General features: G+C 38.6%; 1 protein-coding gene across 7 annotated transcripts in view; it reads right to left on the minus strand.

The window, feature by feature from the left end:
- EPB41L2 (erythrocyte membrane protein band 4.1 like 2) overlaps window positions 1-13,849 on the minus strand; it is a 236,451-nt gene that overhangs the window by 87,067 nt on the left and 135,535 nt on the right. For all 7 annotated transcript variants that reach the window (XM_067546743.1, XM_067546742.1, XM_067546739.1 and 4 more), the window contains exon 5: window positions 8,593-8,635. In XM_067546743.1, the coding sequence (XP_067402844.1) occupies window positions 8,593-8,635 (43 nt within the window). The remainder of the gene's footprint in view (window positions 1-8,592; window positions 8,636-13,849) is intronic.

Genomic DNA, 13,849 nt, shown 5'->3' on the forward strand with positions numbered 1-13,849 from the left:
CAGAATGTGGAAGGATGCAAGATTGCTCATATCCCCATGAGGGAGCATGATACCTCCACTCGGTCCTTTTGACTGCTGGTGACAGAGAAGATGGCATTTGTCATATTTGTGGTATCCAGAATGGTCTCATTTATAAGGAGAGCTACTTAGGACATCCCTGCTGATCCCAAAATGTCCATCAACCTGTAGGAGCTCTCCTGAACTACCTGCACCTGTATGCCAGGGAGGAAGCAACTCTCTTTAACAGGTCCTGACGGACCCTGTTGTCATCCTGAAGAGGCAAAGACACTCCAGAAACCACTGCCTCATTGGGTGATGAGGAGGAGGAACACAAAGTAGGTTGAGTGGGGCCCCCTGTAACTCTTCCAAAGGAAGTTCTGCTGGGGTCTGTTTGGCATCCAACTCAGTACTGGGGGTACTCACACAAACTATCCTCACACAAACTATCCTGGTGTCTACTAGGAAATCTGGAGGGAGAAGGGTGCGGGGAAGATCCAGTGGTGGGAAGATGCCCTATCAATTGCCATATTGGAACCCAGGGGGTATTAGATCACAACCTCTTCCAGACCAAGGATTACTGTCCCTTGATCAACGTGGAACCTAGGCCAGATGCTAAGGAGAAAAGCCCCTCGATAATGGACAGTGATGCCTCCTATTTTAGGTCCAACACACAAGTCAATCTCTGATTCTGAAGAACAGCCCGAGTCACCCAACCAGTAGAGCCCTACACAGAAACAAATTATGAATCTGCATACGATACACATCTTTCATAATTAACTTATATCCGAACCGTAATCCACACTCCACCTTTTATATGTATCCATATCTGCCTCAACATCCTATCTCACTGTTATAGCCCTGCATTGATACAAAAATTTGGATCTGCATCTGATATGCTATATGCAAAGATGGTAAACAATACAATCACATGAGGATCCACAGATGCGGATATCTGCAGATTTGCAGGGCTCTACCGACTGGGGATCTGATACCCTGAAGTGCCAAGAACCACTGTTAAGACTGGAAAAGATGGTATCCAAGGGAGCATATTGGGCTTGCCTCTAGATGGCACAGGACAAGGAGGTGCAGGAGGGTCTGAAGCTGGCCACGGTACCAGAAGATGACCTCTACCTGTAGGCAAGTTCCGATGCAGACTGAAGGTTCATTGGTACCAGACGAGATGTCTCCTGTACTGCTGAAGAGGATGGTACCAAGGGGCATAGAAGATCCTGTGCCACAGCACAGGCCTCAGGTGTCATCGGTATCAAGAAGTTCCCCTGACACTGATACACCAGCAGGGGTCAGTCTCAACAGCATAGGCATCGGTGCCAGAGTCAACAACCGCACATAAGATGCGGTCAGCACCAAGGAGATCTTCTCTGAGGACTCATTACCTGTTTTCCAGCCTCTTTACTGGTTGACAGTACCGGCCTCCTTGATCTCTTGTAGGAAGAGTCCTTTGAAGCACCATACTGAGGTTTCTTTTGAGGTACTAGGGAAGGAGAGTTCCATAGGGGTAGCTGTGTTAGTCTGTTTTTAGCAAAAGGAGAGCAGCGCTCAGATGCATCCACATCTGGAAGGGCACTTCTGACTGAAGGAGAAGTGCTTGGTACCTGCCCAAGGAGGAAGGCTCCAATGGTGGACACAGGGCTGCCTCCATGAGAAGGTGATGGAGCCTCACCTCCCTATACTTTTTAGATCTGACATCTTTCCTGAAAGTGACCCTCACAGAGGCAATTCAGACACCTAGATTGAGGGTCACTTTCCAACATGGATATCTTGCCGCTGATGCAACATTTAAAGCATGGAGACCAAGGCATTCCCCAGTACCAGGCACTAGCACCCGGAACAAGAGGGACATACACTTCAATAAACTATGAAAAAACAACTTAGAAATGAAATTTACTAAACTAACTATGAATGAGTACCAAACTATATACAAGGAAAATTCTCTGAAAGGAAGAACACTTACAGAAGCAAGCTAACACTCTTAACTACTGACTATGGGAGGTAGGAAGGAACTGATGGGAGTAGGGAATGGCTCTGCCTTTTACACCTTCATGCAGCAGCATGAGGTGGTAGAGGGTGCATGTGATGCCACAATGGGTACCGATAAGGGAAAAGTCGTGTACACACCTAAGTGAAATAGACATGTGCAATTACTCAAAGAAAAAGTTATCATTGGAATCATTTTCTTTATTGCTGAGTGGAGTTTAATTACATATTGTATATACATATGTAGATAAATTCATGCATCTGCCATTTTAATCAGGATTGATGTATTTACACAAATGACAGTACTTCAGCTTCATTTTCAGCATAATCTGTTCACCACAGGAAATGAAACTACATGGTAGCTAGAGAATCAATTGTAATTTTCATTCCTTCAGTAGAATATGAACAATTTTTCTTAAACCTAATTATGGATTTCATTAATCCCGAAAGCCGTATAGCAAACATGACTAGTGCAAATGTAAAGCTTTTGGAGAAATATCAGAATTAAAAAAAAATTGCCAGTTTAACAAAGAATCCTCCAGTTAAGTTGTGATGAACACACCCTTCTCCTCTCAATTACAGGTGCTTTCATTTAGTGACACATGCCGAAAAGATTATACAGGTGAGCCTCTGGAATAATTCACAATGCACTTGTGTTTCAAGTATCGAAATGAAAATCTTATTCTCGACTAGTATATCTCCCCATAAAATCTACACTACCCAATATGCACATTACAGAGTAACGTTTTATGCAACACTACAAACAAAAGTTGAACTATTCCAACTAAAAATAATTTTGTTCTACTTGTATAACAATGGATTTGTAGTAAGTGACATGAATTAGTATATTATATATTATATACTTTTACTTACTAATCCATTTTATTCTCAAGTCACTATCACAATTCACAGTCTTAATAAAAATGAATTCAGTATACAAGTAAAGGCTTCTGGGAACATCCCAAGCTGGAGACAATGGAAATACTGGCAAAAGTACACCACATTATGCTTGCTGAGCTGCCAATACAAAAGGAATCTTAGCATGACTTACAAAGGAACACGATCAAGCTCTTATTAGCAATACCCTTACTTGAAATATAGGAGCTGGCATGCATTATACATCTGAACTACTACCTCCAAAACATGGTATGTCTGAGAATGATGTAATAATACTGGCAGTGAAAAATGACCTAATCTCTGGAGATTCCACATTAGTAAAATGTATCCTTTCTTCAAGTTATAAGGTCCACAAATCTTATACAATGGAGGATGGGGCTTATACAGGGAGGATGGGGCTAGATTGTTCTCAGTGGTGGCAGATGACAGAACAAGGAGCAACGGTCTCAAGTTGCAGTTGGGGAGGTCTAGGCTGGACATTAGGAAAAGGTTTTTCACTAGGAAGGTGGTGAAGCACTGGAATGGGTTACCTAGGGAGGTGATGGAATCTCCATCTTTAGAGGTTTTTAAGCTGAGGCTTGACAAAGCCCTGGCTGGGATGATATAGCTGAGGTTAGTCCTGCTTTGAGCAGGGGGGGGGGTGGACTAGATGATCTCCTGAGGTCCCTTCCAACTCTAACATTCTATGATACGTCAACCTACTTGCATTTTGAGGGCAGAGCCAGACCTATCAGCCACTGGCAGCAGGGGAATGCCCCACCTCTTCAAGCTCCTTCTAGTTGAGATAACTTCCACAGCCTGGATAATTCAAATTACTTTTCTGAATGACAGATTTTAAATATTCTTTGAGGAAAAAGTACAATTTCTCCTACTGGAGAAAATGACATATTCCACCAAACAACAATTAATAGAAATCCTTGTGTGTCAAATTCTCTCTCTGATCTGGATGATCCATTTCTTTTCAGTGTGGGCTGGATTTGTGGACCTTGTTACTTTAAAGAAAGGAAATTGCCAGGAAAGGACAAATAAATGTTCTATTCCTCTTCATGCTAAGGTCCATAGATCTGTTAAAATGAGTTTTTCATAGCAGTGTGCCTCCAGGGAGGGAAGCATTATCATCCTTTAAATATGGACATCCAAAATGAGGTAGATCATAGGTAATCAGTCTTCTCCATGTTCCCCTGGGCACTAAGGTATGGAGAAGACGACTTCTGTCAAAAGAAAGGAAATGGCATTGAGTAAGAATGGATAACGAATAAGCAGAACTTGGTGAACTAGTAGCCATCTAGCAGATCTCAATAGAGGGACATGACTATTCTGCCCTGAGACCGATGCTTAATCTAATGAGGAATTTTCTTGAATTTATTTAAGGAATGAATGCCATGACAGTTGCAAGGACTACCTGTCTGAATTAAAAGTATAATACTGGATTTCCCAACTTCAAATAAAAAGCTCCCAATTGAATCCACTGGCAGGCCCACTCTAATGGATAGAATGTAAGACCACATCTCCTTCAGAGGTTCAATCTGGGTAGGGCTGTAAAGAGCAACTCTATGACCTTGTGGGGTTTGAATAAAGTTGATGCCCGAAGAAAGCATTTAATGTGGGGACTTGTACAAAACGTCCTCATCTTGAGCATGCCAAGAATGTTATGTTACAGAGATTTGACTTTTTTGCATGGACACTCTTATCTGCCAATAAAGCCCTCCTGGGGGAACTCAAGAATATGTTTCGCAGGTTTTAATATGGTAGTTAAACTGTGGACTTTGTACCAGCCTATAGAATAAGTTCTATTCATTGACTTTTCTTTTGGGGTCCATCAGAGCAATACTCACTTCATTTAAGTGTTCATTTGAAACCGTCTGGTCTCAGGTGGAGGAATAATCTTGCAATAGCAGATCTTCTCTGAAAATCCAATGCTAGATTACTCAGGTCTGAGAACCATAACCCCTTCAGCCAGAAGAGGTTTCACAGCCAGAACAGTTTCACTGTTACCGTCTCATTCCTATCTTTTGTGTTATCCTGGGGAACAATGGTAAAGTTGGAAAGACATATAGAAGAGATCTTGCTAAGTTTTGCGAGATGTCATTGTCATTTCACATTCTGGTCCTGACACACACAGGCTACAGGGCATTTTATTTACCGTTTTCAGATTCAAAGAAGTTGATCCCAGTCTACCAATTTTACTTACAATGAGTGAGATGTCTGGGTATAGAAGCCACTCTGATAATCCAATTTGTGACATGCAAATCTTGGTATTTATTTCTCCGTTGGTGGGCAGGGCACCCAGAATTAGGCATTTTGCTCCAGCCAGGACAGGAAAATTTCTCTCTGGGATGGGCTGATAGGGTTTTCATAAGAACTGGGAAGAACACAATCAGACGCATTGACTATCATGACCAGAACATATCAATTTTCCATGGAAGGACCAGCATTCAGACCTTAATGACTCAATCTATTCCAGTTGGTGGATGCTGGACACTCTCTTTCTGGTAATCATTCCCTGAATTGAATGGGGGAAGATCCCTTCAGAATAAAAATCTGATTCTCAGCATTCAACAGTTGGGGGATCAGAGAATAAACAACTAGAGCTACATCTCTATCATGGGAGAGAGCAGATGAGATGTGGAGGGCATACTCAAGATTCCTGGGTAGGTATATGAACTCTGGATTGTTGAAGAGTACCTGTATATGAGATTAGAACAGGGTGACCAGATAGCAAGTGTGAAAAATCAGGATAGGGGGTGAGGGGTAATAGGTACCTATATAAGAAAAAGCCCCGAATAATGGGACTGTCCCTATAAAAATTGGGACATCTGGTCACCCTAGATCAGAATTCCCAATGGGTTCCAATAAGAGTTGGATGTTTGTTTCTGTGAAACAGGTTTTTCATTATGGCCATCTTCCTCGTGTTAACTTTCTTTTGAGATGAAACCTTGTACCTGACAGTATTCTTCTTCAGTCCAAGCCTATGACCGACTTCTCTGGCATCCCATGTTTGTGTTTGTACTAAATCCAAAATGCTTCTGCAACCGTATCACTGTGTGTTTGCTTCAGCTTTCTATCTGCACAGAACACTGATCACAAAAATTGTCTGGGATGAGATAAGTAATTTTCCTTATTCTCTAAAGCCAATATTATTGCTACCCTCTGGGAGCTTATAATATCAAATGGGATAATGATCGAACAAGAGAAAAGAAAACAGCTGCCAGATATTTGCATAACAGAAGCATTGTGTGAGGATAGTAAAATGGGAACGTTTTGAAGACAAGTTTCTTTTAGGAACTTATTTAGATATTTCAGACAGGGCTCTGTGCTGTGTGTCCCAGATTCTTTGAAGGAAGAAATGGGACAGGGAGCAGGCTGTAATACTCCAACTTGAAATAGGTGATAGATGATTTAATTCATGTCATGGCCTTTCAGCTTGTTGCTGAAACTGGGAATGGGACAAAGCTGTTCCTGGAATTCTTGCACAATTCTACTGAACACTCTCGCTAGACAATTTCTACTGACCTCATTTAATCAAAGCTAGAGATAGCCTGTTTACTGCCAAACTGAAAGAGCCTGGCACCAAGTTCTAACTCCAAATAGGGCTGGTTGGGAGACTTACAGATAACTGAATTAAAATAGGGTATTTACTGACCCTGCATTTGTTCTAGCTACTACCTGCAAAGAGGTATTTTCTCATGTTGTACTTCACAGACAGCTTGATCTTGTTGTATGACTACCTTTCTGTAGAGTTTGTCAGAAGCCAGGAATGTAAGATGACTTTTCTGAAGACTTTGAATAGCCATTTTCTCAAAGTTTCCAATTGTGTCATAGATAACTGATTTGTGTGAACATCTGATCCCAAAGCCCCATATATATATATATATGAACCAGATTTGAATGCCACTTTTTAAAAAAGAAATCTATTGCTAGTCTAAAGCTATGGAAAAGTTCAGAATTTCTCTCAGAAAAGCTTTGCAGCAGGAAAGTCTGATGCAGACCTGCACTGGGGAAAGGGAAAAAAAAACAAAAACACTGGAGTGAAGTTTAGGAAGTGGGGCATTCCCCCACTGCCAATGACTAACAGGTCTCTGTCCCCAAGCTGCAAAGCAGGCTGAAGTATCCATTGTAACGTATCTGTGGACCTTAGCAGGAAGAAGAAAAACCTCTGTCAGAAAACAATGACTAAAAGCGTTGGGAGTCTTTAAAGACTCACAGGGTGTTAAAGAAGAAGTCTTTTAAAGGCTGATATAAACAAAGCAAGCATCACAATGACAGCATTTGATACACAAGATGCTTGTAAGAGATATTTCATTTAATGAGTTACATATAGTATCTCCCAGCAGTCACTCAGGACAACATTTTAATACACTGATTAACATTTAACTAACACTGAAAAGTTCAGATGCCATTTTACTTATTAACCCTTCCTCATCATTTTAGGAGGTATCATGTACAGTAATTACAGAGTACTTTTGACCACGTGATATCTCAACAGAGTCAGCAATATACTGGAAAGAAAACTAAGTATAGACAACAATGAAAATCTATATCCATTCTTTCTTCCATTTTGCTAACACTATTTTTTTTTCAACTCAAACAATTTAAAGGTTTAAAAATTACTGAAACAATTAAATTGAAATTTTGGAAAAGGCCAGATATTTCATAATAGATCATTTTATTGTCTTTTTATTGTATGAGGGAACTGGGAGAAATTCACTAAGAATTCCATATTCTGGGATGACTGTTTACCAGATAGGCTGCGTTTGGCATGTATGCATAAAACACCAGGTCTAAAAACAAAGTAGAAACATGGCTCTGACATTGACAAAACCTTGCACATTGACATACTTCAATATCTTTCTGTAATAATTAATAATTTTTGCTGGAATTTCTTTAGATTAAGCGTGGAAATTTAGATAACAGATTCAGGTTAATAAATCAAACAGATAAACACACATACATGGCTCCCTAAAACAAATAGTTTTTCTGAAGTTACCAGGACAGTTACCACACAGAGCTGCAACTTCAGGTGAGCTGGAGAAGAGAACTCTAAACTTATTAGCATTAGTTCTGAAAAGCTTTGCCTAAGTAGAGGATATGACTTCTAAAGTAACTAGGATTTCCTTGTACTTCCTTATAATTACTATAGGACACAGTCTGAATACTGCAAATACCACCGTTACCTGATCGGTAATAGTATAAAATTTACAAAGTCAATTAACAAGTTAGTATTGTGACAGTTTTGAAATAGGCTAATAACATTTGATCTCTGGTAAACTGTCCAAACCTATCCAATAACAAGGCAAAAAGTTTAACTGTGATAGTGCAGAGTTCTTCACCATGGTAGGGGCTTAAATGTTAAAAACACAATGCACTCTTGACTAACTAGGTTAGCGAACAATGTTTTAATTCAGGCTTAAAAGGTTTACAGAACTACACACTCCCATCCACACTGCTAATAAAAACCTGTTATACCATGGGCACCACCAGCCATTTTAAACAATTGTGCATTCACATTGTTCCTGAACAATCTGTAGATGGGCCTATAATGTCAATAGAAATCATGTTTTTAAAATCTTCATCATGAGCAATCTCCTGCCATATTCAAGCTTTTTGCTTTAAAAAGATCCAGTTTAACTGAAAGAAAATAAATTTCTGTATTACAAAACTGAGTTCAAGTACTTAACATCTGAATACAGGAGTACTTACTTCTAATTTGCCTCTTGATTTCCTTTGAAGAATCTAACCAGTTCTAAAAAAAGGAAGAACATCAGTACATAAGGAAATAATTCAGACCAAAGAATGTGCTATAATTCCATGAATTTCAAATACTTGTACAGAACATTCTGATATTCTACTTTGAAGGTAGAATTTTTGAGTTAACGTCTAACTTTCCATCAAGAACTGTACATTGATTTTCTTCACCCTCCGCCCACACATACAGAGTTTATTATGCAACGCTTTTTACTTCATTCTCTTAGACTACACCTTGTAATTCTGGAAATCAAATTATATTGTATAGTCTTCTAATGAGTATTTTCAAGGAAATTACACCTCACAAATCACTAGGTAATTTCCTTTCATTTACTCCTTTTATTGACAGAAAGCAGACCCTTATGTATAATCTCTACTTACTCCTGCCAGGAAACCAATACAAAGTTACTGAATGAAAGATATTTTTCCCCATTCTCTACAAAGTAAAATATTCTCTTTCTTCCTCTCTTAACTTCACACACACATTAGCTCTGGCAACATTAGGAAGTGTTTGGAAAGATCTGTTCAGAGAGCTTAATTTCTTCCACATTTTTGCCCATTCAAAGGGTTCATTGTGAACAAAGTACGGTGTTACAAGCACTTGCCAAAATGTTCAAACACAAATATCTAAATCCATATTTAGATACGAAGATGAAAATTGCCCGTTTTTAGAATTAGGAGCCTAGCTAATAAAAGATTCATCACCTTCAAAGCAGAAAGCATCCTAGTACAATCTGTGTAATCTACTAGGCAGCACACAGTGCTTCAGTTACAATTTGAAATTGGTTTAAGTAGGCATTTAACCCTGTGACTGATCATCCAGACGTATTTCCAGAGGAGGGGAACTGAGAAAGAGGTAAAACGTAATTATTAGTAACTGGAATTATCCAGACTGCTAATCTTATCCACAGATGTTATGTAAAAGAGGCCTGCACACATTACGGGACTGGTAACAGAGTCTTTTGTTTACTGACACAAATCAAGTAGAAGTTGTTTGAAACCATTGTGTTTAAATATCATGGTGATGAACGTTATATTAAAAAAAACCCAGTCATTTCTAAATTCTATGTACACACTCTGTAAACCAGGTTTAATGCATTTCAAAATTGGGGGTATGGGAAGAAATAGAGGCTTTACCTTTAAGGGCAAGACAGGCAATAATTTCACCTCCAGCATCCACCCGTGGGGTGTCCGCTTTAAAATCTCCCAGGGACTCCAGAGGTGCTATACTGCCAGAGGCTGTTGAAGGGATGTCTGTATCAGTGCATTGTTGCTTGACATAGCTACTTTCTCTCACTTCCAATGCAGACCACCTTTGGGGCTGTGCTGGCCACCTGTAGCTTCTGACAACTTTCCTCCAAGGTCTATTTCAAAGTCTTTTCTTGCCCTAGGTAAATTTAGCTCAGTAATACCAAATGCACTAAGCTGCAGTTTCTTAGGGCTTGTGTGGAGCAGGGAAATTTGCACCAAAATAACCACATTTATATTTTCTCTCTAGTGCAAACCTTTAACGCAGACATGCTGCACAGGACATAAACGGGCCCTGCACCAGTGCGACTTGCCCACATGAATTTCCTGGGGTGAACCACACCAGTGCAGTGTATCTACAATGGGGTCTGCACTGTTGTAAACTAAATCCATGTGGTTACACTCGTGTAAATTTCCCTTGTCCAAAAAAGCCCTTATTAGACTGCTTTAAAAACTAATGATATCACCTGCAGGGAAAATGTGATCACAACATGAGATTTTCCACTCTTGTTCTTTACTTCAACTTATTTGCACATGTATATCTACTGATTTGGGATTTTTAGTTAACAGTTTCACTTCACCTAAGAAAAACAAAACTAAATAATCCCAGAGCTCCAAGAAATTTCCTGTCAATAAAATTTCATCATTTTGGAGTGAGCACTGAAGATTTTTCAATGGTGTTCTATAATACAATCAACTATATTTTAACTTTCATACATAGAAGTGATTATAAATTTCCTTCTCTACAAAATTTCTTAAAATTATGAAAATCATTCATGATTTCTTATAAGAATAAGGACTAAGTCAGCCTGCTTCTGCATTGGCTATTACAAATTCATCCAAGGCTACTGCAGTCTGCATATAGTTATTGTTTTAGATCTGCTTGGTTTTTTTAAACAAAACCCCAAAAATCTAGACATCACTTACTCTTCATAAGTCACCTAACTGCCACCGGGTGGAAAACACTTTGCAGATGAAATCCTGGCCCTACTGAAGTTAATGGAAGTTTTGATTTCAATGTGGCCAGGATTTCATCTTCAGTGTGTCTAGTCAGGCTTTTAATTTTAGCATTAACACATTCATTCTTTTATTGCTATTTTACATCAACAATGATTTAAAGGCTAAGTCTGCAAAATTAATTCAGTAGTTTTCTCCCTAGAAGTTTCCCACATTAAGTTTGCAAATAAACAAGGTCATATTTATCATAATGTTCTTTCAAATACAATAATGGTTTAGAACTTAGTCAAAATTATGCAAAACACAATTTCATATCTGTACCACTTTTACAATATATTTTGGCATTACCATTACAGAATACTATGATGCAGTAGTATACTTAACAGTGATATCTGCTTATAAAGAGCAATAGTCTTTACTTTAAACTATATTGGTGGAAAACAGGAACACACAAAGAAGAAAATGTTTTAAAATGAAAAGGGCAGCCTTTTGTTTAATAAAAGTTACTAGGTTCACTTTTTCTGATTATTTCTAAATCTTGAAGTAGTTCATAGTTTGAGCAACAGTTTCCTAAATTTGTTGATTAACTTTATGTTGCATAATTCCTACTTTGTCACTGATTTCAGGGCAGCTCTGTCACTGTGGTCCTTGTTGCATAAATTAGGTCTAATGTTCCACAGAATATATGGGAACTTGACTATACTACATAGGAATTGTCCTGTAAATTAATATATTTCACATACATACAAGAATATATTTTTGAGCCCTTCATTTTGACTAGAATATTATAAATCTTTCTAAATAGTCTACCCTGATATGAACCATTTTGCTTTGACTTATTGTGAAAAGAAAAGAACAGTGTTTTGGTATAGAAGATTTAAATGCATGCACATTAACTTTGATCCAGTAGGCAAAACAAGATCATTAGGTTACATTTGTAAATGGTAGGGTTAGAGAAGTAGATAGAGTAACAAATTTTCAGACAATGTCAAAATATTCTCCACCATTACAAAATACAAAAAGTGTTTTTGTAGAAATCCAGAAAGCAGCATTTCCAGCTGTGATATTGAAACATCATAAAAGCACAAAAGAGGCTATTAATGGAGCATTCATGAACTCCCTGTTGATTTCATTACCCTACATGCCATCTAAACTTTTAGCAAACACTTTAATGTTTCTACAAACTCTAAAAATTCAGTGAAAAGTGTAATTTTACTTTATAAGCGCTGTTTTTAAAAAAAAAGTTTAATAAATGCTAATGAAGTCTAGTTTTAAGTTACAATAGGACTCTCCCAGCTGCAGAGAACACTGACATGGAAAAATCAATAGGATCCCCTCTATTCGCACCCCTGATGTTGCATTAGGGAGCAGCTCTAATTCTCCACTCAGAAGAGTGCCTGGCATTCAGTTTCCACACCCCACAGCTGCGGTCTAGCACAACAGCTGGCTCATAAATGAGCGGCTGTGATGAGTGCACAAGAATGAGAAAAACACATCATTCAGCATTTAGCACCGACTGGACTGAAGGTCAGAGATTTGTGGCATTTTAATCTAAGGAGGCAAGAGCCACAGCAGGAAAAAATGTATCAGAAAGAGCTGGCGCCAAGATGAGGAAACAATCCAATCTTCAGCATTTTAATACAGAAAGGAGGAATAGGAAAAAATACACCAGCCCATAAAACCTGGAAGCTTCCAACTCTGCTTTTATTTTAAATCTGTGGCTCAAAGCAGCTAGAAACAGTGTTTTTTCTTTTTCTTTCTTTTTTGATCAATTAATTCAAGTGAGATAACCATTTTGAAACACTAAGGAAAAGAGTTGTGGTAAGGAGAAGGAGGTAGGAATGTAATGGGAGATGGAGAATTTCAAGTATATGGTCCTTCCCTAAAACCCAGATATATGCAAAAGACCTAAAACTTTACACAGCAAAGAGGAATATACAGTTTTTACCATTCTGAAAAATATTACAAATATGAAAGTTTCCATACATATGTAAAGAGACTATGACTAGAAGATACAACTTTTAAAATAGTAAAAATTTGAGTGAACCTATTTTGTGTAGTCCCACTCTGTATAGCTACACAGTCCTCCCAACCAGCAAGTATTTTGTGAACATGCACCATGGATGCAGGTCGGAAAAAAACACTACATGGAACTGGTGGTGTTGCCCTGGTAAAAAAAACTGAAATAAATGCTCCTCAATCTCAGACAAAGGAAGAAAGTCTGTACAAGATTCAGAGCACTTGGCCAGCTGACCAGCCATCCTCCTCTAGAAAGGGCATAATTATTCACAGGCACCATTTAAATTTATTTCACTAGCTATGTCAGTTTCAGGATGGGCCTCAGTCATCATCACTGGGGATATAAGAAAATACCTGGAATAAAAAACGTTTTCAACTTCTACCTGGTGGCATGAGTTCAATGGCATTCTTTGCAAGAAGGGATTGGATTTCCTGCTGTTCTTGATATTGTTAAGCTTAAAAAGTACATTCATTTTGGGGGTTTAGGGAGCGTTATTTAGAGGAGTTTATTTAAAGCTGATTTTATAGTCCCTCTGTTAAGGACTCGTGTGGATGAAACACTCAAGGGACCAACAAGTGTAAAAAGATCCCAGTCTCTCAAACATAATGGTCTTTGAAGGTAAATATTGGCAAGATAGATATTCACTCCAGAACGTTTCAAACAACCAGAGATTACTGCTGCTGGAAATCAGTGGCTCAAAGCAGTCACTGCTTCTGTGAGAAGGGATACCAAACACTCTTGCTCCTGTCATACTGAACAGTTAATATTAAACTGTCAAGGTACCGCAAGATCTCACACGTAAGATGGTTGAAGGCATCATTTGTGTCTTGCTTTCATTTGTGAAAGAACAGTTGCAAATGAATCCAGCAGATGCCTTCAACAATGTCTTCTAATTTGTTCTAAGAGAGAAAGACAAAAAGCCTGTTCTCATCTCAGATATATCATCTTGTTTTACTGCTTGAATGCATTAAATGAATGCTGGTGCCC

This window comes from Emydura macquarii, unplaced genomic scaffold (genome assembly GCF_026122565.2).
Source record: "Emydura macquarii macquarii isolate MOO-44397 ecotype Brisbane River unplaced genomic scaffold, CSIRO-AGI_Emac_v2 contig_1146, whole genome shotgun sequence".
Lineage (NCBI taxonomy): Eukaryota > Metazoa > Chordata > Testudines > Chelidae > Emydura > Emydura macquarii.